Raw genomic sequence first — 27,500 nt, 5'->3', positions numbered from 1 at the left:
GTCCAGTTCACCGTCGATGAAGTAGACAAAACAAACTGTGAAACACACATAATAAACACACACACACACACACACACACACACACACACACAGACACACACACACAAACGCACGCACGCACACACACGCACGCACGCACACACACACACACACACACACACACACACACACACATCCAGTAGATCTTGATGTAGCCCTTGCCACACATTTGTGTTTACACACACACACACACACACACAGACATAAATTTTGCGACATGGCTTCCATCGTAATAGTACTCTCCTTTTTTATAAAGGCAGGTACTAAAAAGCAGATTTTAAATGTTTGACCGTCATTCAGTGTGAAGTTTACGTAACTAGCGCAATGAATAACAATTTAAAAGAAACAAGTTAAAATCTAAATGTTTTATTATTATTATTATTATTATTATTATTATTATTATTATTATGCACCATCTCTGCTTTTTTTTTTAGTAACTACGGTACGGCGCATCTCCGCATCATGATGCTCAACCGGGCCAGGCGATAGGGGGCGGGGCCTTGTGGTACCGCCGGAATGTGTATAACGAGATGAGTCAGGGAGTGCTTCTTAATGCACAGATGCGCGTAGAATTTTCTGCCGTTTGTGCTGGTCTGCTCTTAACGACGTCACAGAGGACGCTGTGATTTACTGCAGGATCATTCGTCGTTGACACAGACAGCTTGACCGAACAAAGGAAGAGCTTGACCCGACACAATCAGAAAATCCTCACACACACACACACACACACACACACATGTACGCGCGCGCGCGTCACATACACAAACATGCGCGCACGCACGCATTCTGTGTGAAGCCTGACTGCCTTAGCCACATCAAAGATATCGAGAGGAAAGAAGAAGACGAAGAAGAAAATGTCATTGACGTGTGACTCATCGTTAGGGACAGACGATGTTTGCTGTTCGGTCCCTCCAGGCTTAGTGAATACAACAGCAGGAGAACGAATGTTTTTCCCACAGTGCAGAAAGGTCGTGCAAAGTTTGTAGGCAGTGGGAAAAGAGATAACATGTATTCGATTCCCTTTGTGATCCAGATTTAGTTGATTTTTTGTTGTTGACATTTACCTGTCTACTGTGCATGGATACAGGACGAACAGTAGTGCGGCCTTAATATTTTATTTAAGGTGATTAGGAATACTGTCGATGGACATTTTATAGTCATTTAGTGCCAAATCGTTGTCAGAATTTCATGTTCTTTTTGTTGTCTGTCGTAAACTTTGGCCATAGAAGTAAAACTTTCTAATCGTCAGTGATTACTTTCTCGACCTTTGTCGCAAAACTTGTGTTGAAGCTTTATCTATTTTGCCGGTCGTATTGATTTGTATTATTTTTCGGTTTTTGTTTACGTTGTCTTCACCAAACGTGTAACATAACAAGGGACATAAACCGGAACTGTCCAATGCTCCATGTCTTTTGTGTTCGTGTGCACGGCTTGCGTCAGACATCGGGCGAACTTATCCCAGTAGGTTACATTGGCCCCTACCTTTCCTTACCATGACTTTTAAGAAAGAAACAATGAATCATTTAACGAGAGTTCTGACTTAACTTCGAAAGCAAAAACCACAGGCGAGATATTGACGCTCAGGTATAATCCCGGATTCATTGATCAAAGACATTGGCACTAAGTTTAATCCCTGAATCATTGATCAAAGATAAATTATCGGCAATCAGGTTAATCCCTGATTCATTGATCAAAGATACCGGCACTCATTTTAATCCCTGATGCATTGATCAAGCTCATTCACAGTGCTGTCCAGAGGTTCTCTGAGTGCAGACAAGACTGGCATGTCCAGTTCGCACGGAGGTACAGAAAGAAAATCTGGGTGGGCAACCAGAACTAAAGAAAGAAACCTTGAATATTATTCTGTACAGAAAAGAAAACCCGCTGATGTAAAACAGTGTATGTGCTGTCCTCGACAGACAGAACAGACGTCAAGGCAGTTATGACATTGTGGGCAGGAAAAAAAACCCCACCCCAAAACACGGAGGTAAAACACAGGGTACATGTTGCCCTCCATGTTCAGAGCAGACGTCAAAGCAGACGATTCAATCACTGAAGTGAGCAATCAATCAACCTCCAGGCTTTCCCCCAAGACGCGTTTCGTTCGGTCCAGGCAACCCCACCTGTCAGCGAGTGCCGAGTGAAGGCTTGACGACGATCCGCTTGACGAGTGAAGGCACCTCTTGAGAAGGGACGTGGAGACGATATCGAAAACCTTATCAGAGGCTTCTCACGTACCCGCGTCTTGTCGCAGGGTCTATCATACACGGGTATAAATTCTGGCGGGTGCCACTCCTATGTCTTCTGTGGCAGTGGAGGGATCGTTTACTTATAGCTCCCTTCCTAGTGTTTGCCCCACCGACTGCAGAGATAAAAGTCAGGGTTTCCTCTTGATCGCTCCTCTTTGCCCCAAACACATTCCTGGTAAGAGCGAGTTTGCTTCTGTTGCCTCAAACTCGCATTGGTGCGTTAAAACATGCAGGCACGTCTTTTACGGCTCGAGAGTCGTATTAAGTCACATTAGCTCTGAACTGCAAATGTTTGGCCGTAATGATGACAATTAGCCTAAAGTGTGCAGTCTATGGATCACGGGTTATCAATGACATAGCGAGCAAGTCCAGAATGTCCCCCGGAGTGTCTGCTAAACATGGTCCTCAGATGTTAACATACTTTGCTTTATAAAAGCGGCCTTTTTCTGTTTCGGAAGGAAAAGCTGCAATTTCATCCAGCTAAAAAACACCAAAAAACCCCAAAGAAATCCACTTACCCCATAAAGCATGAATGTGAGTAGATCTGTTGATTATCTTAACTACACACACACACACACACACACACACACACTCTTTAAACTCTACTTCATCGTTTACGAGATAACATCACGCAATTTGAAACGCCTCAACGCTGGTACAAAATGAAAGTGTTCCCCGGTTGAATGACTTTAATTATTGTTGCATGAAGAAAATGGAGGGTGTATATAAAGGGGCGTAAAAATGGGTCAGTAATATAACGTTACACCGTATGCAGGCCTGCAAGTGCGCTCTTTGAAAATATATCTGTGTGAGTTCTCTGAGTAGTTGTGTAAGAAAGGGCGGGTCATACACAGTGCCACCACGGACTTTCCGAAGCATGACCGGCAGGGCACTGTTCACGAATGAAAGTAGATTAACTTGGCACCCATGACCTGAAAACGATCAATTACACCCACCCGATATCTAATCGCTTATTATTGGATCGAGGGAAAGGCGCGGTGGATATAGGTCGGCTTTTATTTAAAAGTAGGCCACTTGGGGTTGTTATTGAGAAAGCTGGAAACGATTAATTGGCATTCTATGATCGGGAGGTTTTCTCCTTCCGTGATCAAGACTGGAATGGGTCCGCCAGATTGCGTGTCACAAGTGGTGAGAATGATATCTCGTGCTGACCAGTTTGAAGTGAAAGTGTGCGTGTGTACGGCTGAATATGACCCATGTTAGATACGACTTTGTTTTTTGTTTTGTTTTATTGTGTGTTTGTGTAAGGTGTGCTTGTTTACAGTTGAATCTGAACCACGTTAGATACGACTTTGTTTTTTTGTTTTGTTTAATTGTGTGTGTTTCATTTTTCAACTATAAGGAAATAAGGGGAAATAAAAGGAAACAACGGGGGGAATTAAACATTTATTGTTGCCCTTTCTACACTGACCCATTAATCCTTTCACTTATTTCCCCACCTGTCATGATGGCACGTGACTAATCTCGCATCTCTTCCCCAGCAACTGCTTTTGCGGATCTCGATACCACAAGGCCCTAGTCTTTTTATGTCAGTGACGGTTTGTGAACCAGGTGGTGTTTCCCATGCAATCAATAACAGTACAGCAGCGGGTGTGGATTGTAGTGATTGAATATCAGAAATATCAGAAAGATCAATCGCGTCTTTCAATTAATTTATTCCCTTAGCTGATTAATTAATGACGTGGTCTTAATCTCTCTTTATGTCTGTCCTTCTTTTGCATTTACATCTGTCCAGATCCCACCTCTCTTTCCATGTCTGTCTGTCAGTCTGCCTGCCTGCCTGACTGTTTGTCTGTCTGTCTGTCTATCTCTCACTGTCACACCGTTTACCATGCTTGAAAAAAGAGAGTAGAAGACACTCGTGCTACACACATTTTGTCTTCCATAAAAAAAAGTTATTTCGGGAATGTTACCAACCAAAATCTTTATTTTCATACCTTATAGTTACGGGAATTGTGTCCATAATGTACGTCCATTGTCTTCATTTACGACATGTTTGTTTTAAATGAATGTATGTAACTCCTTTGCAAACAGGATGGTGGCCTTGCAGTAAATGATCTATGAGTTCTGAGTTCTCTGTCTATCTCTGCCCATATCTGCCCAAGCCTCGCACACAAAAGCAGTATTGTAGAACACCTTTGGCATCCTAATTGTATGCATACCCAAACGTAAAACCACAGTAGGTACGAGCAGGTTTTTATTTTCTTATTTTTAAATAGCACACACAGACTCGCGTTTGCGTTTCTGTATGAGCGCGTGCGCGCGTGCGTATGTATACGGACCTCCCCGAACAGATCAAGTCGAGGCAATATTATCTAAAAACAGGATCAGCAACAAATGACTCCCAGTACCCGCTTCGTGATGAAGACCAGCGGAAGGGCTTACGGGCTTGAAGGAACTGATTATGAAGTCAAGGATCAAACAGATTTTTTTCTTTCTTATTTCCCCCCCTGAATTGGTTCTGAGCAGCACGATCAATGATCCCCTTTATGAAAGACGGGGGAGGCAGGAGAAGGTGAGATAAACACGCACCACATTCACACGACCACAAGTGACACATTATTGTTATCTTGATACTCTTAATGCCGAGCTTTCACGTGGGACTGGTCTCAATTGGGCAACTTGAAAGGAATTTCTGTTTCCTCCTGACCGGTCAATATAATCGGCAACCCTCCACACACGCACGCTTGCACACGCCGGCGCGCGCGCGCACACACGCACGCACACATACACACACACACACACACACACACACACACACACACACTAATCCCTCCCCCCATCCATACCTTTCTTTCCATGCATACATATGCACGGGCACACATAAACACGCAAAGGCACCCTACCACCATATATATATATATATATATATGTGTGTGTGTGTGTGTGTGTGTGTGTGTGTGTGTGTAAAGAGAGAGAGAGAGAGAGAGAGAGAGAGAGAGAGAGACGGACACGGACATTGTTTTATTGCCATTGACAATACTATCCTTTGGTAAGGGGGACAATGTACGAACAAAAGAATAACGGCGGTTTACAGAGAAATTGACACATTGCTTAGAGTAAAAAGAAAATCAACAACAAACAACAAGAACAACAAAATCATGAAATACAACATATTGCTATGATTAAAAAGAAAAAGAAAAAAGCTGGACCATCCAACCTTCAACAAAGTCATTCAAAAATTTTATAAACTGTGGAACTGTGGCATCAGGGTAACAGTGTTTTTTCCGATGACTATAAGGCCTCCGAAGTTCATTTCTTTTTCCGACAATACCTAAGCCAAGGCGATAAATTTCGCTAGTGATCTCATTCTTAACTTCATCATCTATCAAAAGCAAGAGAGAGAGAGAGAGAGAGAGAGAGGTGGATCACGGCTGGTTCATCTTAATTAAATGACTTTACTTTCGCACGTGTCACGTGACATCTCCTCACGTGACGTGCAAACCACGACCCTGGCTTCACGTGACTCATCCTCTATTCTTTCCCTTTCGCATTACCCCCTCGTGACTGTCGCCTGACGAGATGACCTGGTGATGTCAGTGACATAGCAGTCTGCTGTGAACCCTGAAAGTGTCAACGCCTATTCGCATTGTGTGATATTTGACAGGAGAAATATCTGTGTCTGTCTATGCCTATCATATCAATCTACGGTTATTCGCATTGTTGATATTTGACAGGAAAAATATCTATGTCTTTCATATCTATCTATCTACGGCTATTCGCATTATGTGATATTTGACAGGAAATATCTATGTCTATCATATCTATCTATCTACGGCTATTCGCATTGCGTTATATTTGACAGGGAAAATATCTATCTATTTATCTACCTATCCATTTGTCTGGCTGTATACCCATCTATCTATCTAAATGAATAAAGGAGAATAAATAAGTAAAATTGGAAAACATTCTTGAAGTGATGGGGAACAAATGCGCACATAATATCCCGGCATGCATTCTTATTCTGGGGTGGGTTAAATGGACGAAGCGAGTTTTACTAAAAATTGTTAGTATTAATCACCTTGCCCATTAAGATTTTCTTCATTTTTAAGCAAATTACCGATGAGTGAAAATAACGCCGACCCAATATATTATCTTCGTGCGACAATGATTTTTATCTGTGGACCTACGTCGGTGTCGTATGGAAGCGTAGGAGAACAGCTATTCAGATGGGACATTATCCACTGAACAATCCCGTGGAGACAGATATTGAGCAGAGTCTTTGACAATGGTGTCCTTTGTGGGTGGTATACTTGCGGTGTGTAGATGTGGAAAGTAACCGCAGACCTCCCAAGAAGCAAAGCGTCGGTTGGTTCGTCAGTTTCACGTCTTTTCAGCAGCAGTGTTTTGGACGACAACAAAGAAGGTGTCTAATTAAATGGATGGATTGTGGTTTGGATGAAAAGCTAAGCGTGTTGACCACCATTTCCACTCACCCCAGCGTCTCCTTCAACCTAAGGAGAACAGCCAAACATGTCACATGAGAGAGGAGAAGGTTCGCATCCTACTCTCACTGGCACTGTCAAGATATCAACAATCATGATCGATAAATTTGACAAGAAGAACGCTTCTTTCACTGATGCTCTAACGGGCCTCAACGAGCGTCTGTCCTTCTCACAGAACAAATGACTGATTTGCAGCATAGAAATGACCAGCGGAAGGACCAAGATTTGAAAGGGGAAAGAGAAGGGTATGGAAACACGACAGGGCAATGTGGAATGACGTTCAAGGGGGAACAAACTTTCATTATGATGACGACGATGATTATAGATAATGAAAATAATAATAAAGATAATAATATGATGCTGATAATAATAATAATAATAATTATTGACACCTGTGTAGCGCTTACCTTCGGTTAGATACCAAGTTCTAAGCGCGGAATCATTTGCACAACAGGCTGCCTACCTGGATAGAACCAACCGACAGCTGCCTTTTGGCGCTCATCAATCGTGTTCTGTGTCATCCAGTAAGACTTAAGTAACGCGCGCACACACACACACACACACACACACACACACGCACACACACACACACACACACACACACACACACACACACACACACACACACACACACACATCAGAGTGGATTTTACTGTAAAATTTTGCCAGGGACAACTCTCTTTGCCGTGGGTTCTTTTACGTGCTCTATGGCATCTCTCCAATACGGGAATTCAGTCAAGCCAACAGCAAGGACATCTGGCATAGTGTGAGGGGTGCGTCACGGAAAGGTAACGTGCAGTTAGAACACACAGGCCGAGTGGTAGAAAGCACGAACCAACCCATCACTGCCATCTGAAGACAGCGAGAAGAGGATTTATGCAGCGAGTCTTTGGCAATTCTTCTTCTTCTTCGTTCGTGGGCTGCAACTCCCACGTTCACTCGTATGTGCACGAGCGGGCTTTTACGTGCATGACCATTTTTACCCCCACCACGTAGGCAGCCATACTCCGTTTTCGGGGAAGTGCATGCTGGGTATGTTCTTGTTTCCATTACCCACCGAACGCTGACATGGATTACAGGATCTTTGACGTGCATATTTGATATTCTGCTTGCGTATATACACGAAGGGGGTTCAGGCACTAGCAGGCCTGCACATATATTGACCTGGGAGATCGGAAAAAATCTCCACCCTTTACCCACCAGGCACCGTAACCGAGATTCGAACCCGGGACCCTCAGATTGAAAGTCGAACTCTTTAACCACTCGGCTATTGCGCCCGTCAGATTAAAATCTGGCGAAGCCCATCCCTATTCAGATTGGATTTTCTGGTTGAGTTCACTCCCCACATGCGGAAGGTAGTTCTTGGATTCATAATTACCGGTAGCAGAGGAGAACCTCTGACCTGACTCTAACTGAACTTGCAATACGGCCATTGAAAAAAGGCAGCCGGTCCAGACACTCTGGCTGTGGAAGTATCTAAACATTCAAGTGTACAGTGTGAAGAAGTTAAAAATGTTGAATGCTGTTTTTCCCAATGGGAGATAGACCGGAATATCTGGACCAAGAACCGTTATTCGAAAAGGGGGCGTGAACGATCTTAACTCTTATTTGAAGAATCGCACCTTACCATTTATAGGACTATCTTCGAACGGTTCAAAAGGTGAGCTGACATGCATGCCTTTATCGTCGAGTGTCGGGCAGGGTTTATAGCGGAGTCACTCACTCACATTTTAGTCAGTCACACGTTAACCCCATGACTGCTGCAGACAAGTATGCTTGTCAGCAAAGGACTGTCACCTTGCTGAGAAAAGCTCGAACTGAAAGGTCAGGTTGTCAGTCACCGTTCTTCATTTAGACTTCTTCCTCGTGATATTACTTCAGCTCAGTAAACATCAATTGAAAGTGCACAAGAAGTTAGTAAATGCATCACAAACACATGCCACACTGATCTCTTTTCACCAAAGAACAACAGTCAAAGGGTTAATCAGTCACTCATGAGAAATTTTGTTTTCACCAGACAGCCTGATATTGTCTTCAAATATTTCTAGAAAACTTTTGACTCTGCTTTCCTAAATCTTCTACAGCCAATATTATAGAAAAGCTACACTCTGGTTTGAAAATATCACAGAAAAACTAAACAGAAAATATCACATTTACGGACAAAATATATTGTGTAATACTTCACGGTACATCAGAAGAGGTGAAAGCCCTGATATGAACCTATGCGGGTAGGCTGAAACAGAATCGAGTCATGTCACAGAAAGGTGAACGACTGGCATTTTACTAAAACAAAAAAAATATCACTGGAAATGGAGCCATGTTTACGTGATTCAAAGAATCATTCTGTCAAGTACATTGACCACTCAGAGGCCGGTAAAGGGTATCCCTTTAAGCAGTATAAACTGAAATAAAGTTTCCGATTTTTTGTCTTGCCTGTGTAGCTCTTGAAAGATTCTTTAATACATTGAAAATAATTGTTTCAGCCACCACAACTGTCCCTCTTACACAATGCTGCACTCTTTTGTGTACAAACCTCTTAAGGGTTGGGCATTTACCTACCTGAACAAAGGAAATGATTTATAGTAGTTCCTGTATACATGATACAGTTTCACGCTGACTCGTTATTTGTTTATTTGTAATGGGCATACGATCGCCTATTGAATGAGCTTGTGATGTAACAAATAAAGCATATTTGACTCACTTGTGTAAACAAAGTCTATGTTTTAACCCGATGTTCGGTTGTGTGTGTGTGTGTGTGTGTGTGTGTGTGTATGTGTGTGTGTATGTGTGTGTGTGTGTGTGTGTGTGTGTGTGTGTGTGTGTGTGTGTGTGTCCGTGGTAAACTTCAACATTGACATTTTCTCTGCTAATACTTTGTCAGTTGACACCAAATTAGGCATAAAAATAGGAAAAATTCAGTTCTTTCCAGTCATCTTGTTTAAAATAATATTGCACCTCTGGGATGGGCACAAAAAAATAAAAAACGAAGCCTAATTATATGCAAACTGCATTTACTGTTATATCTATATTTTTTGTATTCTCTAAACTTGGCACTTTAATCTGATATTCTGACCCAACAACAAGAGCAGTCATTATTATTATTTTTTGTTCAAACAGGAACTTCTTTTGCTAAGCATGGAAGTTTTATTTATTTTGCAAACGTTTTGGTGCAGATAGTAAAATAGGGAAATTACTCTGTAATTAATGCTAGGGGAGTTAATTTGCTTTAAACTGATCTTTCTCATCTTAAACATTACATTTTGAAATTATACTCAATACATAAAAAGCTTGGATTTTTTTTTCAGTGTATCACAAGTGAGTCTTGAAGGCCTTGCCTCTCTTGTTTAAGCTATGTTTTTGCTTCCGTCTCTGTATCTCGTTCTCTGTCTCTGTTTTTGTCTCTGTCCGGCAGTCTGTTTGTCTGTCTCCGTCTGTCTGTTGGTCGGTCTTTCTCTTCCCAACACCCTTTGTCTGTGTCTCCTCCTTTCTCTCCTCCTTTCCCCTCCCTCGCTTTCTCTCTCTCCTCTCAATTTCCACTCAACAAGCTACGTCTGAAATATACAAGCATGTCTTGCATGGAGTGCTAGAGTGCTGGTTGTACTTGACCCAGAGCATGTATTGTATGTGACCCCCTACCCCGAAGTGAGCTTTGTGTCGCCTTTGGGTGATATTCCCCTGTGGTACCGCACTGCAATGCCCTTTTCAACGCTGTCAAGCCACACGCGCTCTTCTCGAACTGAGGACTGAACCTCTTCCACAAGCTATTTGGATAATCGATGGTGTTTGATTTTCACATCTTCATATAAAATACAAATTGGAAGTATTATCGAGCACGTTTCTCACTATGTCTTTAGAAAATGTATTTTTCGTAGCTATAGTAGAAAAGGTTCATGGAAAAGTAACTATACAACCAGAATCTACTAAAATCCCAATTTCGAAATTTTAACAGCTACTTCGTTTATCTCTTGCTCTGGCTCAAAACTACTTTCAACCCATTTCGTGATAGAGGGTCACGTGTGTTTGTGTTTGCTGTGTGCTCAGTGTTGCCAAGGAGCCACACAGTTTGGCCCTCATCAAGATCAGCAGAAATGGGTCTTAGCTATGTGTACCGTGTATCATATGTCAAAACCAAACAGAGTGAATGATTGTCCGAGCTTTGCTCTGTCACTTAATTAGTCAGCTAACTACTTAGTTTTAAGATTCAAGATTTTATTGGATTCCTTGAGACGACTTTGTCTTGCGCATAGGCTGTCAAAACTAAAATAGTAAATTAGCAAACACACCTTCCCCAACATGTTTTTGATTTTTAAAGTATGCACATACACATCTTTACAAACCCGTGTCAGTTAAGTTGATTGGTTGGTAAGGGTTTTTTGCGGTATTTTGTTGCTGTCTTACACACGTGCTTGCTTGCTTACTGCACCCTGAAATTAAATAAAAAGGAAAGAAATCTGTGGGCTGAAATGCTGAATCAATCACGCCTTCGGCAAGAGCCAAGCACCGTCAAACAAGCACGGCTTTCACTCGACAACAACGGACACCCACTATTGCCGTAATAACCCTCTCGCTGCTTCTTCGTGTGGAACTGTTCTCGTTTTCAGAATTTTGAAAGCCATTTCAGCTCCTATCAAGGCGATCAGTTCGCGGTGGGGGGCTTACATTTTGATCACACACACACGCGCGCGCGCACGCACGCACGCACGCACGCACACACACACACGCACGCACACACATACACACACGCACTCACACACACACTCTCTCTCTTTCTCTCTCTCTCTCTCTCTCTCTCTCACACACACACACAAGGACACACAAGACACACACACACACACACACACACACAAAGAAACAGACACAGGCACACACACACACACACACACACACACACACACACACACACAGACAGACACAGACAGACACAGACACAGACACACAGAGACACAAAAAACAGACACACACACACAGACACGCAAACACTCACACACACAAGTCGATCTTGTTTTGATCCACAACTGTGTGTCGACAACCGAAAAAGCAACACTGTTTTCAACTTTCCTTCCTGACGAGTATTTCTCCCCATCCCTCCACTCCAACCTTTCTTCCTCTCACAAAAAGCATAAAAACAAAGAAACAAAGAAAAACGAACAGAAGCGAAACACAACCAGCCCCGCCGAAAAAGCAACAAGACAATAACAAACAACAACAAAACCCCACAAAGCCTGAGCTGGAATGGTTTGGGATCGAACCATAGATTCCCACGTAGCTTTTACTATCAGTGTGCTTGGTAAATCACGCAATAAAACCAGCTGGATCACTCGTTTTTCACCCCTGAACAGTAAAAGTCTCGATAGAGTCCCTGACTTACCTGTCCTCTCTTAATGTTTCTCCGTCTGTCTGTCTGTCTGTCTGTGTGTTTGTTTGTTTTCCCCGTATATTCGTAAAGTGGTTTTCTGATATTGTTGGTTGCTCGTTTTTGTTTTGCTTTTCTTTTTGATTATGGAATTAATTGTCATTGTAATGCGCTAAGATTTATTTCGTAACAGAGAAATACCCGCACATTAATAACGTTCTTTGTTACTGGCACCATCATTACTGTTGCTGTTTTGCATGTATTGGTGACGACATGACCTACGTATGGAATCAGGAAGTTTTGGATAATGTTTTAGCGACAGCCACGCCTTTTTTAAAACTCTGGTTGTTGACCTGCATGGATAGGATATCCATGATTGCGTTCAAATATCGAGTCAAGTCCTATATTCCCACAACTGGGTAATATGATCAATTTCATCACTGCATGAGATGTGTCTGAAAAGAATAGGTATAAGACCCAGAGTGCTCACTCACACGAAAAGTGTGTGAGAAAGAGGAAGACAGAAAGAAAGAAAGAAGGGAGGAGGAGGAGGAGGGTGAGAAAGCGGTCAGGTAGGCAGACAGGGAGGCCATTCATTTGTAAAAGAACAACAGCAACAAATAAAACGAAAACAACCAACCAAGAAATAAACAAAGGCCAGTCTGTCGAAAGAGGATCAATCTTGATAGCTTGAATCTTATGCTTTCGCACGATCACGTTATCGATAAAATACGGGATACGACACTTTATCCTATGTGTTTAGGGCAACACGAGTATTCCCTTTGTTTGCAATAAGCCGATTTTGCTCCGTGGTATGATAATGATGTTGTTCCAATCAATCTTTCAGGGTGGAGGACATATTACCAAGGTATAGAAAACCGAATACTGAGGCGTCAAAGTATTCCGTGTTATGTATTCTTTACGTTGGTCTATGTCATATACTCCGAAAGACTGATTAGAAAGCAGCGTATAGTCCTTCAGTGTCCTATGAAAACTTCTGATTAATCCCAAAGTTTTGCCTAACAGTTACGCCCATTAAACTGATCGTGTTAGACCACGTTATAACAACAGTCTCATCCTTTATTCCACTAGTGGTTTAAAAAAGTAACTTAAAAAAAAAGTTGTTGTTTTGACCAAGTGGGTTAAAAAAAACCCACACCATTTTTTAAAAAACACACAGCAGTTCTTTTGACAAAACGAATACACTCCAGAGAATTGCCTTTGTTTGGAATAATATTGAAAACATGTGTTGCTGTAAGTGCTGAAAGGGTTGAGCCGTAAAGATCAACGATTTTTCTTCCACCATTGCGACAATGAATTCAAAGTAATGGCAGTTTACTTCACTCATATTTCTGGCTCGACAGTTTTGACGTATAGCATCAAGCACACACCTTATATCTCAACATCCTCATTACAGTTTCAAACCGCGGTCGACTTGACACGAGAGTGTTATGGGTTGTGGGCCGAGCTGCCAAGCCCACGCAGATAAGTCGTTGTTTGTGATTGATCAACACAGCAAGTGTCTGACTCTCCGGGCCTGGTTTAATGGCGGGGTGTCCAGTGCCAGTGATCGCGGAACGCAATCACGCCCAGCGATCTCATCCATCATTTACGCATCACGGGTTGTCCCCCCCTATTATCAGCCTCTTCCATTATCGGTCACGGGTCCTGTTTGTCTTGTAGGGAATCCACACCAGTATAACCTGCATTAAGTTGTGTCGTGTTTGTGCAAAAAAAAAAAAAAAAAAAAAAAAAAAAGAAAAAAAAAAAAAAAAAAAAGAAAAAGAAAGAAAGAAAAACGAACAAAACAAAACAAGAAACAAACAAAAGACAAAAACAACAACAACAACAAAAACCCACCTCCAAGCACGCATGCATTCACACACACGAATACACACACACACACACTCTCTCTCTGTGTGTCTCGAACGCACTTCCCCCGCGCCGCCCTCACCCCCCACCCTCCGGCCCCCTTGCCCCCCCCTCACACACACACACACACACACACACACACACACACACAAATTGCCAAAAGACATATTAGGTGATAATTTGCGCGCGCGTTTCTTTGTTGCGCGCGCTCTCTCTCTCTCTGTGGAAACATAGGCAAAGACAGAAGAAAAGAACGAAAAAGGGGTGCAGCTGCAGTGTAGACACACGCTGTCCCCGGAGAAGATAGCCGAAATGTCACATTGAGAAATCTGTTCTGACAAATACTAACGCAACCCAACCCAACCCAAACAACTCAACTCAAGCCGACCCAACCCAACCCATCACAATGCAACACAACACGCACAAACACAACAGAACAGGCCTGCTGTGGCGTAGAATAGAACAAAATGGAATGCAATGATATGCAATGCAATGCAGTATAACGTCATGCAACACAATATGATACAGTACAGTCCAATATAATGGAGTGCAATACCACACGATGCAATAAAAAAACAACACAATGCAATGAATGCAACACGATGCAAAGCAATACAACACAATACAATACAAAACACTACAATGCAGTACAATACTATGCAACCGTCACCAATGTTTAGGCACAAACACCCCCAACATTTTCTTCATGGTGGCCACTTCCAACTAAACAACTCTCAACAACCATACCAGGCAGTTTCCTTCCTTTCATAGAATATACCGACTGGCGATCTTAGCGCCATGGTTTGTTATGATATCGTGAAAGGTTTCCCTGTCAGCAAACATTTACCGCCAGAGTTTAGGGCAGGGCGTACTTTGCAGTGCAAATGTTCAGCCCACAACGGGCATTGTGCGTTCAAAATGGGTGGGATTGAACAGACGTTGACTAGCGATACCTGTCATGACCTACCACTGTGTGTTTGATACCTGGAAAGGTGATAGGGCAGGGTGCAACGAATCATGTGTATGGAAACACAAGACGGGAGCAGGTTTGGAACGGCTGCATTCGATATGATCAGGGTATCTTGGAGTGCACAGGATTTGCACCCGGATATGTTTCGCCCTGTAGTGCACTTACAGAACCAGGACTCACCCTCTCGAACAACGAAACTTTACAAAACCAAGACACACGCTCTCAGTGAACAGCTTGACCCAACAGGGCGCAAGCCAGAATGGTCGTTAAGTCAACATCACTTGCTGGTGAGGAGAGGGTACGAATTAATTGGTGTGGAGACGTCCTATCTCCTTTCCAACGCGGACAATCCAAGGGTTGTCTTTATGTTGGCACGAAGTCATGATTCGTAATGTTAGTAAAGAGTAACGAGTTGCACTCTTACTACACGTACACGGGTACATTTATCACGTTTTATGACTCAAGAAGACTTTATTGTAACACAAAGAGAGAGAGAGGACTTTATTGTAACACACATACACAGAGAGAGAGGGAAAGAGAGAGAGAGAGAGAGAGAGAGAGAGAGAGGACCTTAACACACACACACACACAGAGGGAGAGAGAGAGAGGACTCTATTGTAACACACACACACACACACACACACACACACACACACACACAGAGGGACTCTCGCTTCCAGGAATGGGTTTTCCAAGTGTGACGATATTTACTTCGCCCTATCGGCAGCCATTTTCCATTTTCGAGCGGCGGTCTATTCCAAACCGACCAATCTTCTGTCATGTTAAATTTATATCATAATGCTTCAGAGATTGGGAAATATGTTTTAGTGGACACACACACACACACACACACACACACACACACACACACACACACACACACACACACACACATACAAATAGTTTCAAATGTTCGTTGGCTTGATGTTTTATCACATATAGCAAAAGCAAAGTGAATGGAGACAAACGGGAATCATGAAGCGACGTTTATGTAGAAAATTGTGTCAACGTGACTGGAATTCAAGCGAGAAGGAACAGAAGTTGTAAAGCCATGTTTTTTAAAGAAAACAAACATGTTTTGTAATTATTTGTTACATTTAAAGATTTAAAATTCAATACATTTTCGTTGACTGTCAATTTAGGATTGATTCCATCATGGTAATGGTTAATTCCATCGTTGTATATGAAAGAAAAAGAGTGTAGAGAGAATAGAAACGGATTTGGTTTTAAAGAGGGCATTGGTATAAACACTAACTATCCTACGTTTATGTATTTTATTCTATTTTCATCCAGCCCTCTAGCAAAGAATAAAACAAAAATAAAACTATGAGAAAAAGAAAGAAAATCAATTAAAAATATATCTGCAAAGTCAACTGCATCAAATTAAACAGGGCATACAACATATCTATCTATATCTGAACGCAACACCGAAAAGCGTGCGCGCGCGTGCGTGTGTGAGTGTTTGTGTTCGCGCGCGCGCGTGTGTGAGCTTTTGTGTGTGCGTGCGCGCGCGTGTATGTGTAACCATGTAAACGCGTGTGTTTGTGGAAGAGAGAGAGAGAGAGAGAGAGAGAGAGAGAGAGAGAGAGAGAGAGAGGGTGTTATGGATGAGTGTTTAGCTGGCTATTCTTCAATATTCTGTATATCGACGAAACTGTCTGGAGCATGCCCCTTCCATCACACACAGATAAATCGAAACGCGCGAAAAGCTGTTGGAGGGAGTGTGGGGAGGAGGGACATGGTGCCTAACTGATCTTTAACAGTCCCCCCCCGCGCTTATGAATTGAGATTTGAGTGTGTAGGCCCACTCTCCGATTACAACGCGGCTCTTGTCAGATCAAACACGCCTATAAAAAAAAAAAATTCCATTCCGGTGCACCATTCAAATATGCACAGAGAGAGAGAAAGAGAGAGAGAGAGAGAGAGAGAGAGAAGGGGGGTGGGGTGGGAGGGGGGGGGGGGCAGGGTTTATAAAGAGAAGTTGATCGATATTCAATGTGGGTATGACATCAGGGCCGCAACCTTGTCCAATGTCATAAGACATTTTCTTCTCTCTGTCTGTCAAGAGTCCAACGTCTCCTCCCTCCTTATCTGCTCACCCTCCGACAGAGAATCAGAGGAACAGAGGCAGGACAGACAGACAGACAGACAGACAGACAGACAGAAAGGCGCACACACACACACACACTCACATACATGCGCGCGCGCACACACACACACACACACATGATGCACGCATACTCGCCCACACACTACCGAGTTGCACGCACACACATATGCACTAGAAATAGAAATCATGTCAGTCAGTCCTGTAACGAGAGAGAGAGAGAGAGAGAGAGAGAGAGAGAGAGAGAGGTGGTTGGGTACACGTAGTACGGATGCACATACATTATATATATATACAGATATAGAAACCAAATCACAATCCCCCCACCAAAACATACACTCTGTTCTGAGTTGGAAACTCAAATTAAGAGAAAAATGCTGACATACATGCATGCAGTTGAATGGATTTAATTCAACAGCACACTGTTTTAAATACCATGCTTGCAAATGCAGATTTTAAGTGTTAATTGAATTGGTTATGTTTATTGAAATAGATGGAAACCCCCCCCACAAAAACATCAAAATAATGTGGCAACATTTAAGAATCTGTTATATATATATTGTTTTAAAGAACATGTTAATTTAGAAATGTCTCTTTTAAAACACGTTAGAATGCTTCATTTTAAACATTTTACCAACAATTTAAGATTTTATGATAATTTGGGGAAGTTATTCTTATTCAGGAACAGAGCTTCTTTGTGTAAATGTTAATTCAGAGCTCCTTCGCTGCATGCTAAATAAATTAGCGAAAATACATTTGTTGATAACTAGTTTCGTTGCTTTTATGTTTTTATTCAACTTTACATGTATTACTTTATTGAATATTCAGTTCATTCAGTGTCATGTTTATGTGCACATCAGGCTGTGAGAGACTGCCATGTGAGTGACGAGCCTTTCGATGCACAAGTTATTAAAATTGATTAGTAATGATTTATTGTAAAAAAGAAAAAAGAAAAGAAAAGAGAGTTGTATATGTCGGTTTAGGAATCTGTTCGTCGCGTACACGTGGGCGCGATCACACTTCACAAGCTCTCTTGCGTGTACGCGTTTACACAAACATATACATAGACAGCGGTCGTGCGCAAAGAGACAAGCGCACATATAAAAAGATGGACAGAGGCACAACTACACACACACACACGCACACGTAACCACACACACACACACACTGACGCGCGCGCGCACACACATACACACACACGCACGCATGCGCGCACACACACACATACACACACACACACACACACACACACACACACACACACACGTTGATAGTGCTTCACGCATGAATGTTTTATTTCAAAGTACACTGCAAATTGTGGTACGATTGCCCCTCTTCTCCAGTAGCCTGCTATTGCACGTGTATGCAAAATGCCCGCGCGCACATATGTACACACGCCCACACTTACACACACACACACACACACACACACACACACACACACACACACACACACACACATATATACACACACACCGTACCACACACACACACACACACACACACACACACACACACACACAGACCTCCTCTATGGATGCATACACGCAAACAACAGTCCCTTTTCACCGTTGTTCTTACAATGGCCTGCAGACTGAAAGCAGAACGCATCTCATTGTAGGCTTTATCGGCTTGATCCACGTCATTCAGAAAACCACCGCGGCCATGACCAGGGGATTCACTCCAAAATTGTCCTGATCCGTGACAAAATATCGCGCGCAGAGAAAGAACACTCATGATTTACAACACCTGTGTTGCCACACACACACACACACACACACAGGGTGGTGGTAGGGGGTGAGCAGGGATGGAATTTTACAGTTGGAAAGAAAAAGAAAAAATGATTTATAGCGCCTGTGTTGCCAGAGAGAGAGGGAGACAGAGAGAGAGAGAGAGAGAGAGAGAGAGAGAGAGTGTGAGAGTGAGAGAGAGGGAGGGAGGGTAGGGGTGGGGGTGGGGTGTGGGGAGGTATGGAATTTTACAGTACCACTGTTGTCGGAAAGAGAAAGAAAATTCATGATTTACAGCGCCTGTGTTGCCAGAAAGAGAGAGAGAGAGAGAGAGAGAGAGAGAGAGAGAGTGTGTGTGTGTGTGTGTGTGTGTCTTACAGTACCTCTCCTGTTCGAAAGAGAAAGAAAAGTCATGATTTAAAGCACCTATGTTGCCACACACACACACACACACACACACACACACACACACACACACACACACACACACACACACACACACACACACACACACACACACACACACAGATTCACAGCACCTCTGCTGTTGGAAAGAGAAAGGAAATTCATGATTCACAGTACCGGTGAGTCAGACTCTGAAGGTATACGTGGCAATCGTGGTCAAGGAGCCCGATAGCGTTCACGCAAACGTTCCCCCTTTCCACGCTCACATCTGTGCGCGCAGAGAAAAAAAAAAATGTCTGGAGCAGCAATGGTCGTCGTGAAATCAAGAAGCAGGAATCAACAACAACAACAACAACAACAACAACAACACACACACACACACACACACACACACACACACACACAAGCACAAACGAGCACACGAACGCATAAACCAGTCTCGTATACTGTGAGTGAGGGACATTGTGTGTGTGTGTGTGTGTGTGTGTGTGTGTGTGTGGACAAATTGACAGTTTCATTGAGGAAAGCTTATTTTAGCTGTAATGCCAAGAGGTTGAATTCCTGCTAATCAAGTAAATTGAAACGAAAAATACGGTTAAAACAGTATGATTTAAAGAAAAAGCACGAACCACTCAACATCCGCATTGTGTGTGTACAGTCGGGATACAGCAATATAAATGCCTTTTACGTTCTCAAAAGAAAACCGAAGCACTGTCAAGGAACCAGAGACCATACAGGTCGTGCAGATAACGCCAGAATGCCATGTGTTGGCCAAGAAGAAACGCGGCCGCCTAGGAAGCGACAGAATCTAAGCGCGCTGGTTCGAATAACTGCTCAGCCGCCGATATTTTTCCCCCCTCCACTAGACCTTGAGTGGTGGTCTGGACGTTAGTCATTCGGATGAGACGATAAACCGAGGTCCCGTGTACAGCATGCAGTTAGCGCACGTAAAAGAACACACGGCAACAAAAGGGTTACTCCTGGCAAAATTCTGTGGAAAAATTCACTTCGATAGGAAAAACAAATAAAATTGCACGCAGGGAAAAAAAAAGAAAAGAAAATAAGGGTGGCTTTCTCAGTGTAGCGACGCGGTCTCCCTGGGAAGAGCAGCCCGAATTTCACGGAGAAATACAAGACAGTACAATACCTTTGACCAACCGACAGAGAATTATCTATACGTGAGGGAGAAACGAAACGAAACGAAACGAAATTTTATTTTACCAGGGAAATAAGATAAGCAAAACATATGCTTTTTTCCACCCAGCGATGTGGGTGTTGGGCTACATCAAAAGAACACAGAACTATTAACAGGAAAGATACCAACGACAAAATTCACATGAGAAACTAATGGAAAAAGACTAACTACAAAGCAACAAACTACAAGAACTCTCTATCCCAACCCCTACCCCGGTCTCCTTCCCTCCAACCCCCTGCACGTAGTGAGAGAGAGAGAGAGAGAGAGAGAGAGAGAGAGAGAGAGACGCAGACAGGCAGACAGACACAGAGACGGCCGCAATAGTCGAATGGTTAAAACGTTGGACTTTCAATCTGAGGGTCCCGGGTTCCAATCTCGGTGGCGCCTGGTGGGTAAAGGGTGGAGATTTTTCCAATCTCTCAGGTCAACATATATGCAGACCTACTTGTGCCTGAACCCCGTTCGTGTGTATACGCACGCAGAAGCTCAAATACGCACGTTAAAGATCCTGTATTCCATGTCAGCGTTCGGTGGGTTATGGAAACAAGAACATAGCCAGCATGCACCCCCCGAAAACGGAATATGGCTGCCTACATGGCGGGGTAAATAAATAAAACGGTAAACGTTAAATGTTACATATTTGTCTGAGTGTGTAGGTGTGCGTGTCTGACATCTGATTGAATGACACAGGAAACGAATGATGAGCGCCCAATGGCAGCCGTCAGTCGGCTCGACCCAGGTAGGCAGCCTGTTGTGCAAATGACCCCGTGTTTGTAAAGCGCTTAGAGCTTAGTCTCCGACCGAGGATAGGCGCTATATAAGTATCCATATCAATCAATCAATAGAAAGAAGCACCCGGGTACTCGTAAAAAAAGTTGTCCAATTCTTTTCTGAGGTGGGGAGGAGAGAGAGGGATCTTGATGAGGCGCCGAGGGGAGGGGGGGCGGGAGGGTTAGGGGGGGGGGGGGGGGGGGCGGGGGGGGGGGGGGTGTTGTGGGGTAGGGTGTAGGGCAGACATGCACCACCAAAAGTACAGACAGACCTCTTCGCTAAAAATGATTGTCTTTCCCATTAGCAGAAATAATAAACCAGGTTTACCGAGTCTGTTCATTCTTCAGGTAATGGAACTCCGATGTCCCATGTGGCTGCACAGGCGACCCGCTCAAACCTTGTCCTCTACCCTTTGGAAACACCGAACCGAATTAGCATTCAACGTTTCCACAAAGAAGCTTATGCATGTTCTTGGTACGGGTATAACGGGAAGCTTTCGAGAAGGCAATCAAACAGTTTAACCCTACAGCGGAAAGAAAGGAAACGGATACGTTTCGTAAGTGTTAGCAAATCGGGTAAAAGTGAACGGCCCCACCATAAATAAAGACCCCAGCTTAATTTTTTTTAAAATTTATATATATTTTTTTATGTGTATTACCTCTGGCCCTAGAAACACAGATTAGCTGAGAGTTGACGGCTGACCAACTTTTCTCTTTCAGCTTTACATCGAATTCCAAAACCAGTACGGACCAGGTCAGACAAGTCACTGAACGGAATATTGATCCTCTGTGGAGTTGTTGAACTGTGGTCAACCTGCGTAAAACCGTACATGTACTTACGTTTAGGCTGTACTGTTGCTTCGTGTGTGAGTTGGAGAAAGAAATGACCACAGGGAATGGCCTGGTATTGTGTGTACCTTCATGTTGGCGTCGTCACAAGAAATGCTGTGAATGGAATGAGAAAATCTAAAGATCTGAATGGTATAACAGTTCACAAACTGTCAAAATATTTATCTTACAAACAAAGAAACAAACTAATCAAACAACCAACTAACCAACCAACCAACCAGCTAACCAGCCAACTAACTAACTAACTAAAAATTAGTGAATAAACACTGAAATAAGTTTGATGAAATTAAAGAAGCAGACAATTAAACCAGTTCGTATAAATTCGCCCCCCCCCCCCCCCCCCCCCCCCCCAATAACAGAGTATAAAGAAATGAATACTGAAATAATGACAATGAAAGTACCAGTTTGATACAACATATCCTTATTGTATATTTTCAAGTTATCCAAGAGAGAGACATAATCAGAGTGAGGAAGAATCAGAGAGAGAGAGAGAGAGAGAGAGAGACAGGATTATAGGTAGGGAGGCAAAAAGACTTTTAAAAAATGAAACAGATATGCCAGAACTGAATAGACGACCATATTTTCAAACCGTTAGTGCGTGGCACTTGAAAAGACGAACAATATAAAATCATGTTTTTTCTTGTTTTTTTTTTGTTTTTTTTGTCTACTCTTCTTGGGTTTTGTCGTGTCTGCATTGACACGCTGCAGCCAACAGAAGTTGATGTCCGGTTTATATTGCCACGGCGCAGCAGTAATGGCGGCACAAGGGCGAAATCATTGAAGCGAGAAACGGCCCAGTAATCTGATAGTCCCCCAATCAATCACGCTATATACGGCGGAACCACCTAAAGTGATGAAGTTTATAAATAAAACATTGTGCACCGACAGCGTCATCATATCCCCAGGCAGTCAGAACAACTGGAGCGACACCAGGGACAACAAGGACAACAACAACGACAATGGAAAAAATCATATCCCGAGGCAGTCAGAAGAACAACGACAAGCACAGCAACAACTGGAGCGACACCAGGGACAACAAGGACAACAACAACGACAATGGAAAAAATCATATCCCCAGGCAGTCAGAGCAACAACGACAAGCACAGCAACAACTGGAGCGACAACAGGGACAACAAGGACAACAACAACAACGACAATGGAAAAAATCATATCCCGAGGCAGTCAGAACAACAACGACAAGCAAACCAACAACTGGAGCGTCAACAGGGACAACAAGGACAACAACAACAACGACAATGGAAAAAATCATATCCCGAGGCAGTCAGAACAACAACGAAAAGCAAAGCAACAACTGGAGTGACACCAGGGACAACAAGGACAACAACAACAACGACAATGGAAAAAATCATATCCCCAGGCAGTCAGAACAACAACGATAAGCAAAGCAACAACTGAAGCGTCAACAGGGACAACAACAACAACGACAATGGGAAGTAATTCAATAATTATATTTTCCCAACAGAACGTGGAGGCTGTTTAAAAAAAAAGAAAAGTAAAGATATATACAAGATAAAAAGTTATCATGACAATGTTGATATCATTTATAGCAACAACAATAATAATGATAATAATAATAATGAGTGTTTAGTCTATAGTTATAACAATGATAAAAACAAACAAACAATAATTATTACTAATGCTACCACTACTCCTTCTATTACTGATGAAGATGATGATGGTGATGATGATGATGATAGCAGCAGTTGCAGCAGCAACAACAAAAATCAACAACAAACAACAGCAGCGACAACCACCACAACAATGATTATGGTAATAATGATAATACTGTGATGATGATGATGATGATGGTGATGATGATGATGATTTCAACGATACTGACTGACCAGCGACCAACGATTATTTATCTCTTTTTTTTTTCACTCTTCAGCAATAGCAGTACCAACAGACACTGTAGTTGAAGTGTTAACATAAGCTGTAGCTGTAGCAATCATTGTTGTTGGGGTTGTACTAGCAATAAGACAGAAAGCGTGATATCGTTCTCTGTTAACGTTGGCATCATTGATTCGCCTTGATCTACACCGTGGGTGCAGCCGTTCTGTCTGTCTGTCAATTTGTCTGTCTGTCTGACTGTCTTTTTTCTCCCTCTCCCTTTGACTCCCACTTCACTCGCGCGCGCGCGCACACACACACACACACGCATGCACACACACACACACACACACACAACATTTATATTCACACACTCGTGCTCCTCCCTGCGCTTCGTCAGCAGGTCTCCGCACTCAGCTCTTTCAAGTCTGGCTTTAAAACCCACCTCTTCCCAAGATAACCTGCCTTCCCTGCCCTTTCGTTTTTTGTTTTTTTTTTCAGTCTAGAGTTATGCAGGCGTGTGACTGACTGGTGTGAAAGCGCTTTGATTTGTCTCTGCACAAGATTCAGCTGTATGGAAATACTAGTTCTTTTTCTTATTATTATTATTGGGGGGAAAAAAGAAAAGAAAATGGCCCATAACATCAGAATAAACAGGGATAGCCATAACCTATTTTCTTCATGAATTAATTTCTGACGTGACGTTCACACAAAGCTAATTGAAATCCCGCAAATTACTCGATAAACTCTGTCCTCGAGCCGGACTTATATGTCAGGGTAGTTTTGCTGTAAGACGCTTATCTGGTGATCGAAACACGAGAGTTTCCCGGACCTTGTGGGCTTCCAAATTTATTTCCCTGCCTCACTGAGAAAGCGTATACTATCATCATCTGTCAGACATTTGACACTTGAGATTTATCTCTTGAATAACAGCTTTTTTTCCCCAGTGTGGTGTGAAATGCTTATAGCTTACGTGTTTTCGGGATTCAGCGAACAACTGAAATATTTGATTGATTCTAATCGGAACCAGGATCTTTGTGTTGTTTTGAAGATATATAGAAAAGTGTTTGAACATGAGAATCTTGTCTCGACATTGTGTGTGTGTGCACGTGCGTGCGTGCGTTCGTGGATGCGCGCGCGCGCGTGTGTGTGTGTGTGCGCGGGCGCACCGAATTTGCGTGTGTATGTTTCTAACCTTTTCAGAAAGTGATGTTTGGCGTGCACGTACAATAGCAGGCTGCTAGGCAAGACGGGCGATCGAAACACATTTTTCACTGCCCTTCGAAATAAAACATTCGTGAAAGATGCATTATTAATTTCCTCTGAAAATCACGCTTTGTGAACAGATCTTTGGTGCATCACTTGTTCTCTAGAACAGAAGCAAGCAATGAAAGACTTGAAAACTAAAACTAAAAATATAGAACATACACACAGAGAAAAACCAAAAGACCTATACAATCACAAACGAGGACTGATGCAGTGTTGTATGTGTGGTTCATGTTGATGATGAATAACGGCGTGGGAGCAAAGCCACGGGAACAGTGTGGATATCATAGTATTATATACCCCCGAAAACGGAGCATGGCTGCCTATATGGCGGGGTAAAACGGTCATACACATGAAAGCCCACTCGAGTACATACGAGTGAACGTGGGAGTTGCAACCCACAAACGAAGAAGAAGAAGATAGTATTAGATAAGATGAGGTAAGGTAAGATGAGATAGAAAATATCACATTATCCTGATGGTGTATTTGTGTGTGTTTGTGATTGTTCATAATTATCTGCAATTTGTTATATTGTCTTGATGTATAGATACAAATATGTGTGTGGTTTTTTTTCATTTGCAGAGGTATGTTACTGTGCACTATTGTATATGTATTGTTTCGACGGGAGCAATAGCCGAGTGGCTAAAGCGTTGGACTTTCAAACTGAAGGTCCCGGGTTCGAATCTCGGTAACGGCGCCTGGTGGGTAAAGGTGGAGATTTTTGCGATCACCTAGGTCAACATATGTGCAGGCCTGCAAGTGCCTGAACCCACTTCGCGAGTAGAAGATAAAATATGCACGTTAAAGATCCTGTAATCCATGTCAGCGTTCGGTGGGTTATGGAAACAAGAACATAGCCGGCATGCACACCCTCGAAAACGGAGTATGGCTGCCTGCTTGGCGGGGTAAAAACGGTCATACACGTAAAAGCCCACTCGTGTACATACGAGTAAACGTGGGAGTTGCAGCCCACGAACGAAGAAGAAGAAGAAGAATGTATTGTTTCATGTAAGACGTTTAGATCCCATTATGTCGGGAGTTTGCACCATATTAGTACTATCTATCATGACTTATCTCCCCCTTTTCAGCCTGCATTCAGCGAGAAGCCCAAGATAGTGGAGCGAGGGTCCTACACCAAGGCGGCGCCCGTGAAAGAGAAGAGAAATTTCGTGAAGGTCAGCGACTCCATCGGCAACAACTACAGTCCAGGGGCACGTAACTTCACCACGTCCTACCTGTACAACACCACCAAGGGAGGTAAGTGCCCCTCTACCACTTCGTCACGTTTCATCATCATAATATCATAGTGTTGTGAAAATTTTGATTATGTGTTTTTGTTTTTCTCTTGTTTCATTCATGATTATGGCTCTGTGATACGTTCATCAGTTGTGTTGAATGTTGTAATTTTTCACCTATGCAGAAGGAGTGATGATGTAATTGATTTTGCTTAATAGTTCAAAATATATTTCTGCCTTCCCTGTCCCTCTTTTGTCTATCACATGATTTCGAGACTGACAAACGCTCGTTAGATGCACTGAATGCCATATATTTCTCCCCACTCATGCTATTTTATAAACTGTGCGCGTCAGGGGACGCACACGCGAGCACGGACTACAGTGTTAAAGGCATCTCAACATCCACCGCTCTGTTTAAAGTCAAAATAAAACGTCCGAAGATTACGGTACCTTGTAAATCTTCAACGTTCAACGATAGCTACAGTTCATACTGATCATGCTCGATCCACACTCAGTATGAGTCTATCATATATATTGTGCTCGACGAGTTATGTGATTTGTTTGATGCCCTGGTTTTATCATTCGAATAGAGTTTGTTCAGTTATACCAACCCGTGCTCTGTTTGTGATCACCTGCAGCCTACACAGTGGAGGAGACCTACTTCCTGTCTCCCCGGAAGTTGCCCCGATCTCACAGTCCTGAGCCGGTCAGGCCCTTCATCGACAGAAAGCACCGATAGTGAGTGCTCCGTGCTGTGTTGGTGGTGGTGGTGCTGCTGTTGTTGTTGTTTGTTGTCCTTGTTTGTTTGTCGAGCCCATGGCAACGAGAATGTTGTCTTTTGGAAAAGTTATGTAAAAAGAAACCCACTCTGATAGGTACACAAATATATATGTAAAAAGAAACCCACTCTGATAGGTACACAAATATTTTAGCATGCCCTCAAGGCCTGACAAGCGCGTTGGGTTATGCTGCTGTCAGGCATCTGCCAGCAGATGTGGTGTAGCGTATATGGATTTGTACGAACGCAGTGACGCCTTCGTAAGAGACTGAAACTGAAACTGTTGTTTGTAGTCCCTTTTTCTTCTTCTGTGTTTTAAAAAAAAAAAATTATTATTATTATTTTTTTAAATCTCATTTACTTCT

General features: G+C 42.8%; 1 protein-coding gene across 1 annotated transcript in view; it reads left to right on the top strand.

Moving 5' to 3' along the window:
* LOC143284975 (dynein axonemal heavy chain 3-like) overlaps nucleotides 1–27,500 on the top strand; it is a 198,196-nt gene that overhangs the window by 29,571 nt on the left and 141,125 nt on the right. Inside the window, exons 3-4 of the mRNA XM_076592137.1 lie at nucleotides 26,211–26,379; nucleotides 26,996–27,095. Coding sequence (XP_076448252.1) covers nucleotides 26,211–26,379; nucleotides 26,996–27,095 — 269 coding nt within the window. The remainder of the gene's footprint in view (nucleotides 1–26,210; nucleotides 26,380–26,995; nucleotides 27,096–27,500) is intronic.

This window comes from Babylonia areolata, chromosome 8 (assembly GCF_041734735.1).
Source record: "Babylonia areolata isolate BAREFJ2019XMU chromosome 8, ASM4173473v1, whole genome shotgun sequence".
Lineage (NCBI taxonomy): Eukaryota > Metazoa > Mollusca > Gastropoda > Neogastropoda > Buccinidae > Babylonia > Babylonia areolata.
Note: the sequence above shows the minus strand (reverse complement) of the source record. Positions and strands in the feature narration are given on the sequence as shown.